The sequence below is a fragment of the Diabrotica virgifera genome, chromosome 3 (genome assembly GCF_917563875.1).
Source record: "Diabrotica virgifera virgifera chromosome 3, PGI_DIABVI_V3a".
Classification (NCBI taxonomy): Eukaryota; Metazoa; Arthropoda; class Insecta; order Coleoptera; family Chrysomelidae; genus Diabrotica; species Diabrotica virgifera.
Genome location: NC_065445.1, coordinates 166,282,723 through 166,307,529, shown reverse-complemented (window position 1 = coordinate 166,307,529; position 24,807 = coordinate 166,282,723). Strand labels below are relative to the sequence as shown.

General features: G+C 32.9%; 1 protein-coding gene across 1 annotated transcript in view; it reads right to left on the bottom strand.

The window, feature by feature from the left end:
- Positions 1-24,807, bottom strand: part of LOC114329450 (fatty acyl-CoA reductase wat) — a 241,967-nt gene that overhangs the window by 32,952 nt on the left and 184,208 nt on the right. Inside the window, exon 8 of the mRNA XM_028278562.2 lies at positions 4,333-4,590. Within this exon, the coding sequence (XP_028134363.1) occupies positions 4,333-4,590 (258 nt within the window). The remainder of the gene's footprint in view (positions 1-4,332; positions 4,591-24,807) is intronic.

The window sequence follows — 24,807 nt, the reverse complement described above, 5'->3', positions numbered from 1 at the left end:
CACATTATAAAAAATTAAAAGAGGAACTTATTGTAAAAAATTCGGACGGCCAACAAAACTTCCGAATAAAGTATATTAAGGGTGTGCCAAGAATAGTCCAAAATTTAAACTGAACAATCCCAACAGCTTTTCAACTTGTAAAGAAGATTTATTATGCTACTATCAAAATGTGCGTGGATTGAACAGTAAATTGAAGACTTTTTTGGCTGCTGTTAGTGTTTCTGAATTTGATATAATTGCTATAAGTGAAACTTGGTTAAATGAGGAAGTATCCAGTAATGAATTATTTACTGATGACTACGATGTACATCGAAAAGATCGTAAATTTGATTTAGTGGATAAAACAAAAGGCGGTGGCATTTTGCTTGCAATAAAAAATTTTATAAAGTCCGAGGTAATGGATACTTCACCATTTGATCTTCAGTTTCCATTAATTGATATGTTAGTTATTAAATGCAGCATAAGGTATATCGTTTTTTATGTAATGGTATTATATATTCCTGATAAGTTAAGTTTATTAGATTTTGAATTTTTCTTTGAATCTTTAGAGCAACTTGATTATTTGAATGATAATTTTGTGATTATTTTGGGAGATTTTAATGCGCCTAAATTTATTGAGAATGACATATCGGATAGAAAAACTGCAGCAATTTTAAATTTATTTAATACTAATAACTTGGATCAATATAATAATATAAAAAATACACTTGAACGAATACTTGATTTGATAGCATGCAATATAAAATGTACTGTGTCTCACGATGATTTGCCTCTTGTAGCTGAGGATGATCATCATCCGGCTCTACTAATAAATTTTAACAACATATTTTCTAAAGAAGTAACGTTTATTCCAAATTCACTTGATAAAGCTTATAATTTTAGGAATGCAGATTTTGTTAACTTATATTCAAGTATCCTACAGAGTGATTGGAGTTTTATCGAATGCTGCGACGAAGTAGATATTGCTGTATAAACTTTTTATAATAAAATTTATGACATTTTTGATAAGCATATTCCGGTTTACAAAAATCATGCTCATAAATATCCACCTTGGTTTGATTCCGAGATTATAAAAAACATAAAACTAAAAGTTAAATTCCGACGCAAATATAAAAAATCTAAGATTCATTCCGATTTTATTGAGTTTAAAAGATTACGACGACTAATAAAATATCAGGTCAAGGTGGCATATGATAATTACTTGGAGGATATTCAAACAAATATTTCTCAAGACAAAACTAAGTTCTGGTCTTACATTCACTCTAGAAATAAATCATCACGAATTCCTGGAAACATGAGTTTTGAGGGAAGTGATTACAAAGATCCGCAAGCCATAGTGAATGCTTTTGCGGAATTTTTCAGTAGTGTTTATTTAGTTTCTGATGATGAGGGTGGTTGCAATTATCCAATAAACCCATATATGACATCAATTAATTTTCAATCGGTTACAGAGGATGAAATAAATGCTGCTATCAGAAAGTTAAAAGATAAGATGACATCAGGCCCTGACAAGATTCCCTCGTTTCTTATTAAAGATTGCGCTGGTGCATTTGTCATACCTTTAACCAAGATTATAAACTTATCTATACAACAAATGAAGTATCCAGAACTATGGAAGGAAGCAAGGGTGTGTCCGATATTTAGGGCTGGGGTGAAGTCAGAAATAGAAAACTATAGAGCTGTCTCTATTTTATCTAATTTTTCAAAGGTTTTCGAAATCGTATTATATAATAGGATCTTATCTTCTGTTCAACTTTATATTTCATCTCATCAGCATGGTTTTGTTAATAAAAGATCAACTGTAACCAACTTGGTTTATTTTACCCAATATATTTCTGAAGTTATTGACGATAATGGCCAAGTTGATGTTATATATACCGATTTTTCGAAGGCTTTTGACAGAATTGATCATGAAGTATTACTTAGCAAGCTTTCAACATTTGGTTTTACTGACAGTGCTCTTTTATTGTTAAAATCGTATCTTCGGGGAAGGATGCAGTTTGTAGCATATAATGGTTATGTCTCAGAAAAATATCTTGCTGCGTCTGGTGTGCCTCAAGGTTCCAATCTCGGTCCATTGCTCTTTCTACTATTTATTAATGACCTTCTTGAAAATATTTCATGCGAAAGATTGGGCTTCGCTGACGATTTGAAAATATTTTCTACTATTAGGGAGCTGGATGATTGTAACCAACTTCAGCAGAATATAGAAATATTGGAAAATTGGTGCAACAGCAACAAATTACAACTTAACACGAAAAAATGTAAAGTAGTCACTTTTTCTAGGAAATCAAGTTTATTTGTATTTAACTATAGTTGTCACGATAAAATATTAGAAAGGCAGAACACGGTTAAGGATTTGGGTGTAATTTTTGACACAAAACTCACTTTTGTGGAACATATGTGTGTTAAAGTTTCTGAAGCGTTGAAGGCTTATGGGTTTTTAATTCGCAATTGTAAGTCATTTTATAATATAAAGTCATTAACATTGCTATATTATACTTATGTCCGCTCTAAACTTGAATATGCCAGTATTGTATGGAGTCCTTTCTATGATTGTCATAACATTGCAATTGAAAGCGTTCAGAGAAAATTTCTAAAATTTTTAATGTTTAAAGTAAATGGTCTTTATCCGGCTAGAGGTATAGATAATAATTACTTGTGTGATCGTTTTAGTATGTGTAGTTTAGAATTAAGAAGAAAAGTTGCATCTTTAATTTTTTTGTACAAACTTGTTAATAATGCAATTGATTGTATTTCAATATTACAAAACATTAATTTTAATATTCCAAGGTCAAATTTAAGAACAAATGTATTATTTAGGTGTACAAGAGCTCGTACAAATATTCTATGTAAGGCTCCTATTAATGTAATGTGTAGAAATTTTAATGTTATTGGTAAGCATTGTGACATTTTTTCATGTTCTCAAAGGAACTTTATAAAAGTAGCTATTGAGTGTCTGAAATAAGCACTAATTTTTTATTTTATTTTATTTTATTTTTTTTTATTAATTTATTTTCTTTTTCGGTTTGAATTTATATTAATTTTAGTCTAACTTGTACTATTAATGTTATTTTTTTTTGGTACTACTGCTTAAATCTTACCTATAGGTGTTATAAATTATGTAATATTTTTATCATTGTCCTGTAAATGGGAAACTGTTGGGCAATAAAGCTATTATTATTATTATTATTATTATTATTAAATGTATTAAGTGAAGATAGGCAGCCAGCCATACATGCGTTGATTGTTTAAAATAAAAATATGTATTACTTTAGTTTTAATGAAAAGGACAATATGTTTATATGAAGAGTACAGGGGAAAAACAAGGAATGTCACGTTTTATACATATTGAGATAAACACCAATAAAGGTTGAATTCTTATGATATCTAAAAACTACTTAGGAGATTGTTAGCAGAATTCTAACAATTGTTGGTCTATAATCTTAATATAATATTAATCTATATTCCTTATTTTTGTCCAGTGGCGTGCGGACAATCCTGGTCCTTTGTCTGGATACAAATTCTTAAAAAATTTATATAGTCTGATCTTTCTGGTTATTGTTCTGAATCGATAGTCTAGTCGATAGTACTCAGTTTTTGCTACCATATGGCGAGAAAACCCAAAATTCATGAAAAAGTGACATTCTTTTTTTCCCCTGTACTCTTCATATAGGCTCAGATGCATCAAGCACAGAGAAAATAAGTAGATTTTTCCAAACTATTAAATATGATGAAGGCAATGTACGGTTATAGTTTATATGTTCCTATAATTCGTCATTTCAGTCAGATCCAACATAAAGATGTTTGATGTAATAGACTGAAATGAGAAAGTGTATAGTCAACAAAGTTATGACTAGTGGTAGGACGAAGAGACAGGGAGCTCCATATATGGAGCATATATGGATATATGCTGGCTTAATATTTCGAGAGAATAGTGTAAATGCAGGAGATCAGAACTATTTAGAAAGGCGGTCAACAGGGTCAGCATAGCCATGATGATTCCCAACCTTCGATAGAATATGGAGCTTGGAGAAGAAAAATATGTATTTCTATGTCTTCAACAATTGTAGCTTGTGCTTGATATTTCTTCATTTAAAGGAATTTTTACCTTACTTAAACTTAATGCTACACAAATTATTGTTAAAGTCGTCACAACTTCAACTTCAAAAACATAAGAACAAACTATATTTCTACATTTTTGAGCTAGGTTAATACTCTATATAAATCTTCTTAATCTATATTAATATGAATAGTAAAATATTTAAAAAAATTATTTAATCTAGTGGACTTGAATCTATCAAAATCTATATTCTATCTAAATTTCCTTACCATCTTTGTCTTTTTTTAGCGTCTTCAATAGTATTGTCCGACTCATGTAGAAGATACCGTCTAACACCCTTCAAATAAATTCTGAAGAATTGTAACCAATGCACTGTTGCCATGCTAAACTGAAACAGCTCTCTATCTCCTTCATCGAGTTTCTTCCATAAATTTCTTATGTTGTTGTTTGAAAATCTCCAACTCCTCGTAGAAAAATAAGATAATATCACACTCAATTTGTAAATCTTCTTATATATTCCAAGCATCCTAAAAAATAGTAGAATATACCTAAATAATATTTAAAACGACATTAGGTAATAAGCTGGAGAAGACATGAAAACCATTCTGATCCTGAGAAATTACAGTCTACTTTCGTGTATAATTTTGGTATTAAAATGATCCTAGAATTTTCATGTTAATGGTGGTGTTAATGGTGATGTTAATGGCGATGACTTAGTCTTATGTCTGATTTAATTACAGTTATAGACCAAGAGGCAGCGCTGAAAAATCTATTTGAATTTACTAAAGCTAGATTTTTCACAGTTGATTACTGTGAGCGTGTAAAGAAACATACTGCGGTCTGTCAAGCGAAACGTAGAACAGGGGTTACTGAGAGGGTATCAAAGTTGCTTTCCTACGAAGGTAATTATTTCCATTTACTAAGGCTGAAAATCAGTACACACATTTTAAATTAAATATAAATAAAAGTTATTATAGCCGATCAGCTGTATGACGGGACAGAGCCGGTCGGTCGGCCCCAATAGTCGATTGAGGAAATGAAGCATTTTGGCTCGCAACTTTTTCGTCCGGCATGGATTTACTTGAAATTTTCACAAAAGGTAGGGAATAGTCCAAGGACCATTTTCTATATCATGCCGCTATCATACGCTAAAACCTTGGGGGTGGTTGCCACCCTATTTCGGGGTGGGAATTTTTTATTACATTTTAACCATGTAATTCGATGGAAAAAGTGATTCTAAGAAAACAATGTTTTTTACATTTTCTCCGTAAAACTAATATTTTTTGAGTTATTCGCGCTTGAAAATAACAGTTTTTCGACGAAAAAATTGACTTTTTTAGAGGGCTTTTTGAGAATACCTCGAAAAATATGCATTTAATCAAAAAACACTGTAAATATCGACATTGTATCTTTTAGTAACACAAACCAAATTCTTTTCCTATAATATCTTTAAGACCAATACAAACCGAGATACGGCATGTTAAAAGTTAGCTTTTTTCGTCAAATGCACAATTTGAAATATTCAAAGTCAAATAATGGGAAAAATTTGCATTTTTCGAGAAAAACTTAAATATTCTTTTTTCAAGTATACAATTAGACATTTCAAAAAAAAAAAAAATAATAAAAAGTTTCTAGCATGAAAATTAAGCGACTTATAATCAAAAAAAATGTCGGTACCTGCTTTTCTCTACGAAAAAATCAGTGAAAACAACCCCCTAACTACCTTCCTAATTCAAAATTGGTCTTCGCCTTTCTGCAGTTCCTTTTATATTTATATTATCAATACACTCAAGGAGCTTGACCTATTTAAAATGCCTAATTTTGGAAAAATTTGAGTTAAAATACATTTTTTGCAATTTGGTATTTTTCTCCATTTGCTTCAAAATATCTCCGAAAATACTGAAGACATGAAAAAAATTATAAACTACTAAATTGTAGCTTTTTTACTGACTAAAAATACCCTGTGCATAGATTTTCAATACAGTGAATAGTTAGCCAGATATAGCTGTTTAAAACCTCTATTTACCAGCAAACACCCCCTTATTCGAGCTCTTTAAACCCGCCCTAATTAAAAACTAAGGCATCTTACGGAATTTAATTTACAGAGTCCTATAGCTCTTTAAAAATCCTACAAAATCATTTGTGAGAGGTCTCATTACTGAGAGGGTATCAGAGTTGCTTTCCTACGAAGGTAATTAAATCCATTTACTAAGGCTGAAAATCAGTACACAGTGAGATATAATATTTTTCCAAAATTAGGCATTTTAAATAGGTCAAACTCCTTGAGTGTATTGATAATATAAATATAAAAGGAACTACAGAAAGGTGAAGACCAATTTTGAATTAGGAAGGTAGTTAGGGGGTTGTTTTCACTGATTTTTTCGTAGAGAAAAGCAGGTACCGACATTTTTTTGATTATAAGTCGCTTAATTTTCATGCTAGAAACATTTTATTATTATTTTTTAAAAGGTCCAATTGTATACTTGAAAAAAGATTATTTAAGTTTTCCTCGAAAAATGCAAATTTTTCCCATTATTTGGCTTTGAATATTTCAAATTATGCATTTGACGAAAAAAGCTAACTTTAACATGCCGTATCTCGGTTTGTATTGGTCTTAAAGATATTATTGGAAAAGAAAATATCCTACAAAATCATTTTTGAAGAAACTTTTTATTGCCAAAAATATATAGAATATTTTTCGAGGTATTCTCAAAAAACCCTCTAAAAAAGTCGATTTTTTCGTCGAAAAACGTTATTTTCAAGCGCGAATAACTGAAAAAATATTAGTTTTACGAAGGAAATGTAAAAAACATTTTTTTCTTAGAATCACTTTTTCCATCGAATTACATGGCTAAAATGTAATAAAAAATTCCCACCTCCGAGATGGGGTGGTAACCACCCCAAGGTTTTAGCGTATGATAGTGGAATAATATACAAAATGATCCTTAGACTATTCCCTACCTTCTGTGAAAATTTCAAGTAAATCCATGGTGGACGAAAAAATTGCGAGCCAAAATGCTTCATTTCCTCAATGGATTCTTGGGGCCGACCGACCGGCTCTGTCCCGTCATACAGCCGACCGACTATAATAACTTCTATTTATATTTAATTTAGAATGTGTGTACTGATTTTCAGCCTTAGTAAATGGAAATAATTACCTTCGTAGGAAAGCAACTTTGATACCCTCTCAGTAACACCTGTTCTGCGTTTCGCTTGACCGACCGCAGTATGTTTCTCTACACACTCACAGTAATCAACTGTGAAAAATCTAGCTTTGGTAAATTCAAATAGATTTTTCAGCGCTGCCTCTCCATCTATTACCTATTTGCTCCGTGACTTAACTTTCCAAATATTAAACAAACATTCTTTCAGTTAATATAAGTTTGTATCAGGATGTAGATCTCAGCTTGAGACCATGAATTTGGTTTTATTCACATTTATATTGAACTTTTCATTCTACGTTACCCTGCTAAATAGTAATGGTGACCGAATGGATTCCTGCCTGACTCCGCGATTTATTTGACATTCCCTACTTGTGTAATTTCGAAATTTTACATTTGCATTCTGTTTACAAAATTATGTTTTTTATTTCTCTAGATCTCCACATCGAAGAAGTTATTATTGACAAACGATTATTGGCTTTTTAATTATTATTTATTATGAGGAAATTATAAAATACACTAATCAGAAAAAGTATCGCATAATTTTTAAAACAGAAATAAGCTTAAAAACAATTCTTAATTTTTAGCAGAATGATATAATACTCCTCTATCGTCTTCTTTAGGTGTTTATAAACCCATAAAATTTCAAGTTGAAGCATGTTTTTGCAGAAAAAAAAACAGTAAACAAAACGTTGTTAAAACAGAATATTTATTTTGGATATTTGTGTTCGAGAATTTGATTTGTGCACTATATCTGCGTGCAGGGCCCCCGCTGCCATATGTGCAAAGTGTTCAATGCACACGGGCGCCATCCTTTAGGGGGCGCCAAAACCCGGGGGTCAAAAATTGCAAAAAAAAGCAAAGAAACGAAAAAACAAAAATTAATTTTAAAATAAAAGTTACGAAATTAAATACAATTCAGTTTAAACACATACGAAATTTTATTAGTAATATCATCCAGCTACTGCCCATTCCCATTTGCGAGAACATGTCAGAAGTCAGGCATTTTAATTTACTTTGTTATGCTTTTATTCTCTTTATTTCATTTTGATATTTTAGCCTACTAATAATGATCCATTTACTCACGGTTTTTGTTGTAAATTAAAAAAAAACGCTTATATTGACATAAAATTTGTTATACCTACACATAGCTAACAAGAAAAGAAGTGACCTAATGTGCCGATGTGTGCTTTTACTCTGGGGGTAAAAGGGGTATTCTCAGGGGAATACGCCCGAGAATACCTGTGGTGGTTAGAAAACATTCGTTAAAAATAAGTCCGGAATTGGATAAACTGACTAATTCTAAGCAACTTTTGTTGTATAGAGATTTCAAGTCAATTCTTTTCGAGTTATTTGCGAGTGCGTATGTTCATTTTCATCAAAAACACTATTTTATTCAACAAAAAGCTATTTCGATAAAAATTACTTTATTGAAAAAATACTCTTAGCAAAAATATAGCTTACAAGAAAGTGAAAAAAATAATTTATTTATGAAGTCCGCAAAACCCAGTAGAAAGCAGAGTTGTAGCTAACGAAAAGTAGGTTCTTATTCGTTAAATTCCAAATCGAATATTTCAACGTGAAATAACCAAAAAATTAAGTACTTTTCGGGGAAAACTCATTACAACTTCTTTGAAATTTTTAAGAAAAGCTGTATTTATATGATCTGTAAGTTTCATCGATTTAAAGTGCCCATTCTTGAAAAAATTTGGTTTTAAATTATTTTGTTTTCAATACTGAAAAAATTTCGTTTTCCAAATACCTTTAAAATTAATTAGTGATATCAAAATTCTTAAGCAGTAAAAAAATGTAGATTTTGCTTTTCTGAATATTTTGGATGTTTTGTTTTCCTGTAAGACAAAAATTGGAAGATATGGCTGTTCAAATTTTGCATACACTCATGATTAGTGACTCGTTCAGCCCTTTCGTCCTTTTAACTGCAGCCTTTTCAAAAATAAGCACTTTGAACCTATGAAACTTCAAATCACATAAACAATACATAAGTAAAGTAACTTGTGGTGAAGCGGTAACGATTAATTTCATTTCGGATGCTAATTAGGGGGTGGTTTTCATGATTTTTTTAACAAAAAAAGGGACCAACATTATTTTTAACTTACTTACTTTTGACGTTAAAAGAATATAGCTTCTTTTAAACATTTTAAAAAGTTATAATGAGTTTTCCCTGATAAGTGCTTGATTACTGGTTGATTGTGAAATGCTTGATTTTTGGATATTTTACGTTGAAATATTTGATTTGTAATTTGACGAATATGAACCTCCCTTTCATCAGCTACAACTCTGCTTCTACTGGGTCTGCAGACTTGACATTTTATAGGTACTTACATCATTGTTTTTTTTTATTTTTTATAAACTATATTTTTTATAAAATACTTTCTTTTTGAGTTATTTGCGAAAATCCGTCTAAAAACTTGTTTTTTTTTTTGTTGAAAAATGAACATAAACTTACTCGCAAATAACTTGAAAACTATTCAAAAGTATTGACACAGAAAAATCTTTATAGAAGAAAAGTTTTTTAAAATTAGTCATTTTATCCAATTCTGGACTTTTTTGAACGTATGTTTTTTCACTCCCGAGAAGAAGTGAAACTCACATTCTAAAGTTCAGTTTTCTGGTTTATTTCAAGCACCTACCTTCAAAAAATAAATAAAAAACATGATCCAAAATGCCTTAAGGGGCGCCAAAATCCTTTTTTGCACACAGGCGCCAGTATCCCTTACGGGTGCCCTGTCTGCGTGAGTTTTCTATGAGAAGGTACGTTCTTATAAAAAATGAGTAATATAACGCCAAAACAAGCAGCCCAAATTGTAGATTTAATTGGAGATGGACGATCGCAGCAATATCTTGCTGATGTTATGGGAATCCACCAATCCGTGTTTCCAATGCATTAAGAAGGTATAGAGAAAGTGGACGCTGCACAAGAAGATCAGTTCCAGGATTTCCCAGGTGCACGAACCCCGCCGATGAACGTTATTTACATCTGCAGACTTTGCGCATACATCATACCTATTACAGCTAGACAACTGCGAAATGACCTTTCCACAGTCACTTTGGACTGTCGGATCCACAAAGTGCAAATCTTGACTCATCTATAAAAATAATATTGGTCCAGTTATTAATATCCCAATTGACATGTCCTGGTGCAAAACTTAAACGTGCCATACGATGTGCTTTCGTTAACAGTGGAGCAGTAGCAGGCATTCTGGCTCTGATTATAATTTCGTTTAACCTGTTTCTAAATGAATTGGCACTTATTTGAACATTACAGACTGTCGAAATATCATTTCGCAGTCGTCTAGCTGTAACATGATGATTACGAAAAGTCTGCAGATGTAAATACCGTTCATCTGCGGGGTTCGGCCACCTGGGACGTCCTGGAACTGATCTTGTGTATCCACTACTTTCTCTATACCTTCTTAAATCTCTTGAAACGCTGCAATGGTGGATTCTCATAACATCAGCAAGATATTGCTGTGAACGTCCATCTCCAATTAAATCTACAATATTGTTCACGTTATATTACTCATTTCTTGTAAGAACGCACCTCCTCATTGAAAACTCAAGCAGACATAGTGCACACATTAAATTCTCCAATACAAATGTCTAAAATAAATATTCTGCTTTAACAACGTTTTGTTTACTGTTTTCTTTTCTGCAAAAACACACTTCAACTTGAAATGTTATGGGTTTGTATTGTCCTTTTCATGATCATTTTTCAGTGCGTAACAAATGATAGGAAGAAGGGTAAGTCCGTGATAATACACATTTATGACATTTATTCTAACATGACATTTTAGTTAAATCTGACAGTTGTCACATTTTATTTTCAATTTGGAATAAAAACAAATCAAATGTGTTTCTTGAATTTATAAAATGATATTTTCTTTGATTTGTATAGTCTTATAAATTATACAGATTATATTTGTAATATTATTATCTAAAAAAAAAATTATTTTATTTATTAAGGCGCCATCTACCGACAACTAGAATAACTAGTATAAATCTTGTAAATGTCTATAACTTGTCTGTAATCACGGACGTGCCTTTTTTTCTGTCACATACAATTTAGTGCGTTAGAAAGAAATCGAAAAACTGTGACGCACTGAAAGATGATCATGAGAAATACCGTACACACCTCAAGCAGACGATATACGAGCATTATAACATTCTGCTAAAAATTAAAAATTATTTTTACTTTTTCTCTGTTTCAAAAATTGTGCGATACTTTTTGTACTTAGTTTATTATAAAATTAAAGTAGTATATCAAACGTATTGTTTTAGGATTCTAGGCGGAAAAAGGTTTTTCGTTTCATAAAAATATAAAGTTCACATAGGAAACTATAAAATGATTTAAACATACAGTTTTATTCATGAAATAATCTCAGCGAATTACACTGGACCTCTAATAGTTATTTTCCTAACTAGTGCGGAAAGTGATACTTTCACGCACGAGACTGCCGTTGACCCTCGGGCAAGCAGTCGAGTGCGAGAAAGACACTTTCCGCATGGGTTGGGAACAGTATTTTTTCTAAGACCGTACGTTTGGAAAAAAGCCACAAAAATAGAGATATATCAATTTTTATTTAGAAGTGAAAATATACAAATTAATTCTTTGACAATGTTGTCAAAACCAAACTTTCAACATAATGGGTTACCACGACGACGATATTGGTTTCCATAACGACGATTCAAAACCATTGTCTACTGATCTGACTTTTAAATATTATGTCAAAATAATTTTATTTCATCGAATTATCGCGCTAATTTCATTAAAACATGAACACGATAAGATAAATTTGAAATAAATTAGTAAATAATATCTAAATATTAGTTTATTGCATTTATTATAGTATATTATACTGCCATATTAAAAAATATTTTACTTTCCCGCACGCTGTGTGGGAAAATTTACTTTCACACACGCCGTGCGGATGAAAAGCCCTATTTTCACATAATATTCAACAGTCAAATCAGTAGAAACAATGGTTTTGAATCATCGTCATGGAAACCAAATATCGTCGTCATGAACCGTGGTCTTCATGGTAACCAATTTTATTGAAAGTTTGGTTTTGGCAACCTTGTCAAAGAACGTATTAATTTTTGTATTTTCACTCCTAAGTAAAAATTAATATAACTATATTATTTGTTGTGACTTTTTTCCAAACGTACCGCCCTAGAAAAAATATTGTTTCCTAACTCATGCGGAAAGTGTCTTTCCCGCACTCGACTGCTTGCCCGAACTCCGCTATTCCTCTGTTCGGGTCAACGACAGTCTCGTTCGGGAAAGTATCACTTTCCGTACTAGTTAGGAAAATAACTATTTCCTCGATAGAAAACAAAGGATAAAGGGCATTGCATTTATACATTGGTTCTTTGAGACTTAAAGTTGCAAAGACAAAATGATGCGCTGAGACATTACATGACATAACTATGTTAAAGTGGGACAGAGAAGCCAGGATTTTGTACGAAATGCCAATTCAAGGAAATAAATAAATTAGAAAACTACAGACCCATTAGCCATTAGCCTCTTATCAGTCTTGTATAAGCTGTTTGTGAAGATAATTACATTGCGTCTAACAACTAAACTGGATAGTTATTTATCAACCTCGGGAACAGGCAGAATTCAGAAAAGGTTATAGCACCATATACATAGACTATTTACAGGTAATAAGAACACCGATCAAAAAATCAAACGAATACAACATAACACTGGATAGCTATGGTAGATTACGAGAAGGCATATGACTCAATAGAAATTTGGGCAATTCTTAATGCTAACAATAAAAACACTGAAAACGTTTGTTTTCTATACTTCCACAAAATTTATTATAACTAAGTGACTACAGCTGTTAAAAAGGCAAACACACTGTAAACTATATCACTTGAGAAAGGCACTCCGCCGAAACAGCTGTAGTCACTTAGTTATAATAAATTTTGTGGAAGTATAGAAAACAAACGTTTTCAGTGTTTTTATTGTTAGATAAAATGAACTTCCATCAAGTAACGGTCGAATCCATCAATTCTTAATGCCTTAAGCAACAATAGAGTTGATGACCTATATTCAAAAATCATTAGGTATAAATACGAGTATGACAATGCAACATCGCAAATAAAAACAGAAGGAAAATAGGAAAGATAAAACTGCAAAGGGGGGTTAGATAAGGAGATTCTATCTCACCCAAACTATCTACCTTAGCTCTAGAAGATATGTTTTGAACTTTAGAATGGGCAAATAAAGGAGTGACGATAGACGGCGCAAAACCTAAACCATCTGAGGTTTTCCGATAATGTCACACTAATAACAAAAGACGGAGAAGAATTGCAGAAAATGCTATTGGACCTAAATACCAAATCAAAAGAAACAGGAATAAAAATAAATCGCAAAAACTAAATATGTAATAGTCTAAGAGCTAGTGAACCCTCCGACTAACGGTCCTCCTGTAAGGCTAGACATTTTTCTAGCGATAATTCATAGCACACCAAGGCTAAAAACCATGACCTGGCAGGCATCAGCGGTGCACGTGTATCTACCAGGTGAATCGAAAAGTGCAAATTTAGGGGGTAAAATAAACTTTCTCCTGTAAGGTTTAAATTTAAGTATGTGCTTGAGTAAGTCATTTAGAAGAAATGTGTACAATGACAGACGATTCTGAAAAGACCTTGCCAGGCGAGGGGAAAGATTAGGGGTTTTTCCTAAAATTATTCTTTTTGCATCGAACAAATTTTTTTAGGTTTTTTGAATCATTCCAAACAGAAAAGGTCTTTAGTGATTTTTCTCTTAAGTTAATAGTTTTTATTATATAAGCGATTGAAAATTTTTAAAATGGCGAAATCGGCCATTTTTAATCCTAAATCGGATATTTATCTAAAAATTTGAAAGTTGCCAAGGTAGGTAGATATTCTTTAATCATTGATTGATGAAATCCCAAAGAGTTTTTTGCAATACAATATCGGAAACGGCTTTGTTTTTTAATTGCTAATCAAGCGGGCGCGACACTGTAGTATAAGTGAGGATGTTTGAGTTGGCATAAATTCATTATCTCGAGAATGGGCAAATTTCAAGAGAAATCCTTAGACAGGTCGATTTTTATTTTTAAATGAGGACTTTTAAGCATATATATAATACTAGTGACGTCATCCATCTGAGCGTGAAGACGTAATCGATGACTTTTTAAATGAGAGTAGGGGTTGTGTGATAGCTCATTTGAAAGGTTATTTAATTATCTATTCCCTAATATAAACATTAACATAATTATTTATACAGGGTGTACAAAAATTTTTTTTATTAAATTAACTTTGATTAAATTTGACAAATAGAAGTAAAAATTTTTTTGTAAACCCTGTATAAATAATTATATTAATGTTTATATTACTGAATACTACTGAATAGAGAATTAAATAACCTTTCAAATGAGCTATCACACAACCCCTACTCTAATTTTAAAAAATAATCGATTACGTCATCACGCCCAGATGGATGACGTCACTAGTATTATATATACAGTATGTCCCTGTAAGTTGTATCCATATGGAAAACTTTTTTATTATTAATTTTACGAAAAAAAGTTATTCTTTATAAAAAGCTCTGCATGGTCCAAAACCTAATACTTAACCATCAAATATCAAATTTTTTGAATATTATACGAGGTATGTCAAAAAGTTTGAATTTCACTCAAGAGTAAAGTAGCTTTATTTTTCACAATATTGAAAATTACTATTATGAAAAGTTGTTTGGAATTAAAAACTGTATTCTAGTATGCAATTACATCCTTCTAATTGAATTTTTTTTTTTTTTTGAAAAATTATGGATATCTAACATTATTTTCAGTTATTTTATTTCAGATAACTCTTTTATTATTAATTTTACGAAAAAAAAGGGATTCTTAATAAAAAGTTGTGCATGGTCTAAAATCTAAAATACAACCATCTTATGTCAAATTTTATCAAATTTATACGAGGTATTCCAAAAAATATGAATTTCGCTCAAGAGTAAAATAAGTTTATTTTTCACAATATCGAAAATTGTTATTATGAAAAGTTATTTAGAATTAAAAACTATGTTTCAGTATGTAATTACATCCTTCTAATTGAAATATTCTGAACTATAAAGGTACTTTACTTTTGATCTAAATTTATCTTTTTTGACATACCTCGTATAAAATTGATAAAATTTGATATAAGGTGGTTGTATTTTAAGTTTTAGACCATCCAGAACTTTTTATTAAGAATCACTTTTTTTCGTAAAATTAATAATAAAAGATTTATCAGAATTGAAATAACTGAAAAAGTAATGATAGTTATCCATAATTTTTCAAAAAAAAATTTTTCAATTAGAAGGATGTAATTGCATATTAGAATACAGTTTTTAATTCCAAACAACTTTTCATAATAGCAATTTCCAATATTACGAAAAATAAAGCTACTTTACTCTCGAGTGAAATTCAAACTTTTTGACATACCTCGTATAATATTAAAAAAAATTGATATTTGATGGTTAAATCTTAGGTTTTGGACCATGCAGAGCTTTTTATAAAGAATAACTGTTTTTCGTAAAATTAATAATAAAAAAGTTTTCCATATGGATACAACTTACAGGGACATACTGTATATATGGCAAAAAGTCCTAATTCAAAAATAAAAATCGACCTGTCGGAGGATTTCTCTTGAAATTTGCCCATTCTCGAGATAATGAATTTATGCAAACTCAAACGTCCTCGCTTATACTACAGTGTCGCGCGCGCTTGATTAGCAATTAAAAAGACAAAGGGGTTTTCGACATTTTATTGCAAAAAACTCTTCGGGATTTCATCAATCAATACTTAAAGAATATCTTCGTACCTTGGCAACATTGAAATTTTTAGATAAATGCCGATTTAGGGCTAAAAATGTCCGATTTCGCAATTTTCAAAATTTTCAATCGCTTATATAAAAAAAACTATTAACTTAAGAGAAAAATCACTAAAGACCTTTTCTGTTTGGAATGATTCAAAAAACCTAAAAAAATTGTTCGATGCAAAAAGAATAATTTTAGGAAAACCCTTTCCCCTCGCCTGGCAAGGTTTTATGCTCTTCAGAATCGCCTGTCATTGTACACATTTCTTCTAAATGACTTACTCAAACATATACTTAAATTTAAACCTTACAGGAGAAAGTTTATTTTACCCCCTAAAGCACTTTTCGATTCACCTGGTAGATACACGTGCACCGCTGATGCCTGCCAGGTCATGGTTTTTAGCCTTGGTGTGCTATGAATTATCACTAGAAAAATTTCTAGCCTTACAGGACGACCGTTAGTCGGAGGGTTCACTAGCTCTTAGTCTATAACCAACGAATCTCTAGATATAAATGGCTCTGGACAACAATGATATAGAAAAAGTTGAGTCGTATACAGGGTGTTTGGTAAAGAATTGACCATAGCTTAACCTTAGATTCCTGAGGTTAAAATAGGTCGATTTAAGCTAACTTACCTTAGTACAGCTGGTCTTCAGAACAAGCTGAACAAGCAGCTGGTCTTCAGAAATCCAACACAGCTAGCAAATTGCGAGACCAACAGGGGAATATCATCACAGACAGAAATCAAGAAATCTGCATATGGACAAAATACATACAGGAACTTTTTGATGATACTAGATCCGAACAACCTCCATCCTACATATGTGATGACCACTTACCAATCACATTAGGTGAAATGGAAAGAGCAATATCACAACTAAAAGATGGCAAAGCTCCTGGATCTGACAATGCATATGCTGAACTCATAAAACTATTTGACACCGACGGTACTCAACGCCTAACCAAAATATTTAACGACATATATTTAAGCGGAGTAATACCAAAAGCATAGTTGAAGTCGACGTTTGTTGCTTTACCAAAGAAAACAAAGTCCGTATCCTGCAGTGATTTCCGAACCATCAGCTTAATGAGCCATATTTTAAAGCTATTTCTAAAAGTTATACATCAAAGGATATATAGACTGTGCGAAGAAAAAATCAGCGGAACACAGTTTGGTTTTCGAAATGCAGTGGGTACAAGAGAGGCTCTATTTAGTATACAAGTGCTATTTCAACGATGTAGAGACGTGAATTGTTATATTTATGCATGTTTCATTGATTACCATAAAGCGTTCGATACAGTAAAGCACGACAAGCTGATGGAGATATTAACCAATATTGGAATAAACACCTGTGATTTAAGGATTATCAGCAATCTGTACTGGAATCAAACATCATCTATCCGGACAGGGGCAGGAGAATCCGACGATATCAAAATCAAACGTGGGGTCCGTCAGGGATGTATACTATCCCCACTGCTGTTTAACATCTACTCTGAGGAAATCTTTCAAGAAGCATTGGATAATGTTGAAGCCGGAATTAGAATTAACGGAGAATGTATCAATAACATAAGATACGCAGACGACACTGTGGTATTCGCTGACAGTTCTGAAGCCCTACAGGAGTTAATGAGCAGAATCGCAGAAGTCAGTCAGAGATACGGACTTTCACTAAATACTAAGAAAACCAAATGTATGATGATCTCTAAGAATGAACAGCAATTTGGACGAATCAGTGTGAATGGTCAACAAATAGAAAGAGTAAAAACATACACCTACCTTGGTACGAACGTCAATGAAAATTGGGACCATTCTATAGAAATCAAATGTAGGATAGAGAAAGCAAGATCTGCATTTCAAAAAATGGCAAAGTTGTTCAAATGTCATGATTTGTCGATACCCATAAAAGTCAGATTACTACGATGTTATATATTTCCTATACTGTTGTACGGAGTTGAGTCGTGGACTCTCACAGACGCCACCTGCAAGAAAATTGAGGCTTTTGAGATGTGGCTTTATCGTCGAATCCTGAAGATATCTTATACCGACCACATTACTAATGAGGGTGTTTTGCTGAGAATGAGAAAAGAAAAAGAGCTGTTAATCAAAATAAAAACAGCCAAAATCGAATACCTTGGTCACATCATGAGGAACAGTGAGAGATATGGACTGCTGCAACTGGTCTTGCAGGGAAAAGTAGAGGGAAAGCGAGGACCAGGAAGGCGAAGGATTTCCTGGCTGAGAAATCTACGAACGTGGTTCAACACAACCACTACAAATCTTTTCAGAGCAGCAGTGTGCAAAGTGCAGATTGCCATGATGGTCGCCAACATCCGAAACGGATAGGCACTACAAGAAGAAGAAGAGCCTTAGTACGAAAGTTGATAATAGAAATATAGGGTGTCAAAGTTAAACTTTTCTTTTATTTATTTTTGAATATTTTCTGACAGGTATGAGATAACAACACGAAATTTCGTAAATGGTGGTTTTTTGGGACGAGAAACCTAAATTCCCCACCTGACTTTACTTTTTCGTGTCTGGATCCGACTACAGTTTTTCTGCCCAGTATCAGGCTACGTCGACACCCTTTGTATTTGCGAGCCATAAATCATCGAGGGTGCACTGTGATGGGCAAAGTCTGCATACTCTCAGGTGCTCCACGTTCTGTATTTCCCCACATTCGCAAAGTGCGTGGTTATCTGTCTTGATGCCCCATTTAATAAGGTTCTGTTTTACAGGGGCAACACCTCTACGTATGCGGTTGAGTGTCCGCCAGGGGATAATTCCTAACCAAAAATTATATATTACCCAGAGGGCGCCACATACGTCTATCAGCGCCCATTCAACATGTTCAATTTTTTTATCCCCCACTCTACATAATTTTGAGATCAAAAATTTTATTCTCCTATTATTTTTGCTTAAAAAAGGTATAATAAATTAATCTCGCTAAACTCAACCGTTTTCGAGATAAACGCATTTTACATCTACGATCAAAATTAAATTTTTTGGATTTTATTGTAGTTACTCAAAAACCATTTGACATATCCTTGTCATACTTGGCAGCAATTGTAAGTACTGTACACTGTGTACACCCATGTAAACTAAACTACAGTCGTAAAAATGGAAGAATACCCATGAAAGATCACATCAATCACATATTATTCAGATTATTAATAATCTATCTCTCTCGTTTGTTATTTATGAAAAAAAAACAGCAAATACAAAATATGTGATTGATGTGATCGTCCATGGGTATTCTTTCATTTTTCCGACTGTACATGTACACCCATCTAAACTGTATTAAACAAACGTTTCTGGCTACTACCAGAGACGTACGAGAGGGAAAGGGAAGGGTCAACCATTCTCTTTTCCCTGTCGTACGATTCTGGTAGTAGCCGGAAACGATTATTTAACATAATTCAGTAGGGTGTACTGTACCTACACATTCTGTCAAGTATGACAGGGATATGTCAAATAGTTTTAAAGTATTTGTAAAGTTTGTAATTTTTTTTCTGAAGAAGACATTCATATATATATATATATATATATAATCGGTTCATAACGTTCTACGACGTCTTCCGATTCCCAATCGCCATTGCTCTCGATCGTAGCACATGTCTTCGTTCAAGCCTCTTTCTCCGATTTCCCTATGGATTCCTTCTATCCAGCTTTTCCTAGGTCTTCCTCTCTTCCGCCGTCCTTTTGGTGCCCATCGTAGAAGACATTCATACCTACTTTAAATGAAAAACGTTTGAGCTTTGAGACTATAGTAGATTTTTTCAAAAAAACTCTCAAACATGTAAATTTTTTAAAAATTTCAAAGTTTGACCCCTCATATCTCTAATGAGCACGTATGTAAAAAAATTAAAATTTGGCTGAATGTGAGCTCCTAACAAGAATATTAAGCGGTAAAAATTTGGAGTTTGTAGCGTGCAAACCCGCTACTTTGTAGAATTTATTTTAATAAGACCCACTCTGCATTTAGAGGTCCTCTCAGGTAGCTGTTGATTTTCATTTGTAGCAAATATTTATTAGTCGGTCCATTTATATTCTTTTCGTGCACCCTGTATATCCATTTTCAATTCTATAATGAAATTAGTGATGCCTGATTTAAATTGGAAAAGTTATTTCCATCATCTCGAAAAATATTTATTGAGAAAATAGGTATTGCCATTTTCATTTTAAACAGTTTAATTATTTCCAGTTTTCGTTCTTTCTAAATATTTTATTTCGAAGCAAAATCATTTATCCAGCCATTAATTTTTTGTAATTTTAAAACGTTCAACTTTGTCAATTTCAATGAGAGTGTCTCTTTCGTTATCAGCTAATATTGACCTTCAATTAATTTCTTTTACCTTTATAAATACCATGCTGGTGCCTTTCTGGCTGATTTTTATATTCTTCGCCAAGTAGGTAGCAGCGAGCGCTACAGACCTAATTGGCACCCAGGAGAAGGGCGTGGCCCTAGCTTTTACACCATCTGTTTTGGCCCAGAGGATATAATGCCCCCCAGAAAGTAAATCAAGTAAATGGTAAATAGCAGCTCCTCAAGACCCATGGGTTCGACGAACATTTAGACAACTCCGGAGGCAACAACCGATCTACCAGTACATCAGACCAGTACATCAAAACCTGACGCCTCCCGAAGAAGATCATGAGGTGTGGATAACCTAGGACAGCACCGGAAGAAGCCACAAGTTAAGTCTTCCTTAGAATCTTATATTTGCCTGTCAGCAGAGACAGTTTTTTTATATAAATTAACTTCATAATAACTTCACAATGATGTAGATCCTAAATTATAACCAAAGAAATGAGAGAATAAAGCATTTATACCGAAATTCATTCCTTTTTACTGATAGTGTACCGTATGCCTGGAGAATGCAGAGGAGTAGGATATAAGGACCCACATAAAGTCTCATGCTCGCCGTGTTGGTGTTGGTGATGTTATGTCGAATTTGTTTCTTGGTCCAATGATGACTTTGGAGATAGGTTCGATATATCATTGTTAATATGAACGCTACAAAATTGGCGCCTCAACTTGGTTCTGCTCTCTGTTTTCTTTGGTATATTTTGCACTGTTAGTATTGGGTGAATTTTGGTATATTTGTTTTATAACCTCTCATTTCATTTTGTTTGCTTACAAGTTAATTCATAATTAGTCAGTAATTTGTCTCTCGCTGATACAACTGAATTGCATATTATGGATATTTACATTATTTTAATATTTAATGATTTGATATTAACTCAGTAATTTATTTACTTTCATATATTGACCATACCATAACATACGTATATGTGTTACTGGGGTTAGTTCAGTCGTTGTTTTTTTGCCACTAAGTGAGTTTTTCTTTTGCTGGTTGTTTTTTCTTCCCAAATTTTTCACAATGCCTTTGCCTTTCAACCCGAATCATCTTAAGTCCAGTGAGTTAGCTTACGAAATTTCAATTAGAGGTCAAGATGTCCCCAAAACTGCGGAAGAGAGAAGACAACTGTTACGTGGCCTTCTGACTCAAGAGTCTTCAAATCGAAGCACTTCTTCCATTAGCATGGATATAGATTTTGCTGAAAATTTCAAACAAACTTCAGAGTCTGTCCAAAATACTACTGAAATTGTTCAGACTTTCGTTGGTAGCCGCAAGTCGTCACAGTATAAGACACTTATTGATCGTCTAAGTCATGTTGCCAACCGCCTGCGACGTATGGAAACAAATACGGAGCAGGAACAAAAAGTAAAAAGGAACTCACGACGAAGTTGTCAATGTTAGAAGGGGTCTTGGAGGAGAAAGTAACACCTCAGCAGGATGATATTGCAGAGGCACCAGCCTCTACACCAATTGCTTCGCCTATTAGGTTACCACAGGTAGGAGTCCCAAAATTAGTTCCTGTTTACAAATGGAATCTACAGAAGTTTACCGGTACGGAAAATTTGGTTGGTTTCCTCGAAAAATTGGAAACATTAAAGGTTTCGCGAAACTGCTCGGATCAGGATTTGTTTTTGTCAGCATCAGACCTTTTTGAGGGACCAGCGTTTACCTGGTGGCACAACCATTTTGTGCGTGAGTCTTTCACTTCATGGGCTGATTTAGTCAGTGCGTTGAAAGATACGTATCTTCCTGTGGGTTATGAAAGGAATCTCTGGGACAAAATCAGGTCGACAAAACAACAGTTTGGAGAGCCTGTTTCGCAATTTATTGCAAATTTTGAGTCACTGTTTCATCGTCTTCCCACAAAAATTCCCGAGGAGGAGATTGTGGCCGAAATTAGGCGAAATTAGGAGGAGATTGTGGCCGAAGTTTGCTCTGTAAAAGAGTTAGCTTCGCTATGTAGGAAGATTGAGGGTGCGTTAGAAATCACAGCGGATCCAGCTGCGAGTGCAAGTTTCCGGAATAGAGAGTCGAGAAATTCCAGATTGTCATGCTGGAATTGCAGGTTACAGGGTCATTTCATTTCACCAGTGTAGACGGCCCAAAAATTTGTTTTGTGTTGGGTGTGGTAGAAGCGAAGTCTCCATTAATAGCTGCCCGAAATGTTCAAAAAACGCGAGCCCTGGTGCAAACAACGACGCTCCAGGAATGTCCCGAAATTGATGACCCATGCTAATTTTGGTATTCCGGAAAATTCCGGTGTTAATTGTACTGAGTTCTCAGGAAATAATGATTTTTACCATGTGTCGGATACATATGGTAAGGTAAGGTAACTAATAATGGTGTGCATAATAGTTGCAATTTTAATTTTTCGAATAATAAGAACTTTTGCGTTAATGACCAAGTCTCTGTATGTAGTAAGGTTGCTGAACATAATTTTTCAAAGTGTAAAAGTTCAAATAATATTTATGGAAATTATAGTACTGATAGTATTTACACCCCGTACTCGTTTGGTAGTTCCAATTTGAATTATTTTATGTCTGATTGTGAGAATTCTACTTTTTCTAATTTTCCCGATGATGAAAAATCACAAGGTAAATGTGCTATTGTTAACCTTGGCAATGGATGTACTAAGCGGTCTAGTAGGTTTTCTAACACTTCGACTTTATTTTCCAAAAATAAACGCTCGACTAAGGTTTCTCAATTTCGAAATAATAATATGGAAAATAATTTTAAAAACGATATTCATGATGATAAATTTTCTGCGGATATAAATTCAATTTGTTTTAGCCATAGTCGGTCCTCGAAATCTTCTTCTTCTTCCCGTCCCCTTTCGACTTGTGAAATAATCTCAGATGAATCATCATCATCACCGTCTTCTTTTTCTTCTGCTTCTCGCCCTCTTTTAAATTCTAAAACAAATTTCAAGGAAAAGGACTCAATTTCTCGTGCCTCCGTCTCTTCTTCTTCTTCTTCTTCTTCTTCTTCTTCTTCTTCTTCTTTCTCTTCAATTCCAACTGCCCACATAACAATTTCATGTTCTTAGTAGATTCATAGAACATACTTTTCAGAAAAAGTATATACTGAGAATGTGCGTAATTGCCATTGCGAATGTGCAGAGCAGATACTGAGTATATACTATATTACAGTACTTAAACGTTCTATGTATATACTTAGAATGTACTACCGCACTTCTTTTCAATATATACCAAGAATGTTCTTTTTAGAACATTCCAAGGACGTGCTATAAACCTTCTATGAGTATACTTAGAACATACTACCGCACATCTTTTTAGTTTATACCAAGAAGGTACTTTTTAGAATATTCCAAGGAAGTGCTACAAACCTTCTATTTATATACTAAGAACGTACTACCGCACATCTTTGTATGGGAAGAATATTATATTTTTAAGAATATTCTAAGAAAGTGCTATCAAGTGCTATATTGCTTAGAAGTATGTTTTCAGCATCACCTAATCTCATCTTAGGTTCTACTGGTTCTACCAAATATCTATTTACATATTTTAATTGCAAATGAGAATGTAGTTAGTACCTACATTCTACAATATTACTTGGGAATTTTCAACATAAAAGGTGATAAAGGGAAAAAGTTAACTCAAAAGGGAATTAGTGTTCCAGTCCAAATTGTAAAATATTAAGAAAAAATCAAAATATTTGAAAATAATTCAACATATTTTCTCAGATTTTGTAAACAGGAGGGAAGTTTTTTTTATAAAAGTGGGAATTTTTAAGGTAAGTTGACGGAAAAAGCTTACTCGACGGTTGGCAACGCCAAAGCCTTTGGTTGCTTTGGTTGTGGAGTTTGGCACGTTTTGGTCCTGCGAAATGGCCTATTGAATTGAATGTACCTAAATTCAAATTCCAAGGATGTAAAAATACTAATGATTCATGATAAACTTGAAATGGTAAAGTCATTTGTCATAATGGTAAAAATACTAATGATTCATGATAAACTCGAAATGGTAAAGTCATTTCAATTATGAAAACGAATTTTTAATAGTATCTATGTAAACGTTAATACAATTAATGTTTAAACTTTTTTACCCTACAACAATTTTGAAATGAAATTCGTCCAATACTACCTACATACATAAATTTTATTAATTATGTATTCTAAAAAATAACGAAGTTGATAATCTATAAGGCTAATATTATACTTCCTATACATACAAATTATTTTTAAGATATTTTAAAAGTATCTACTTATAAGTATGTGTTAAGAATGTACTTATAAGTATGTGTTAAGAATATTCGATAAAGGTATATTCTAAGAATAAACTTTTACGAATATTCCGAGATCCTACGTACACGAATATACTTAGTATATTCGGTACGAGAATATACTTTGAA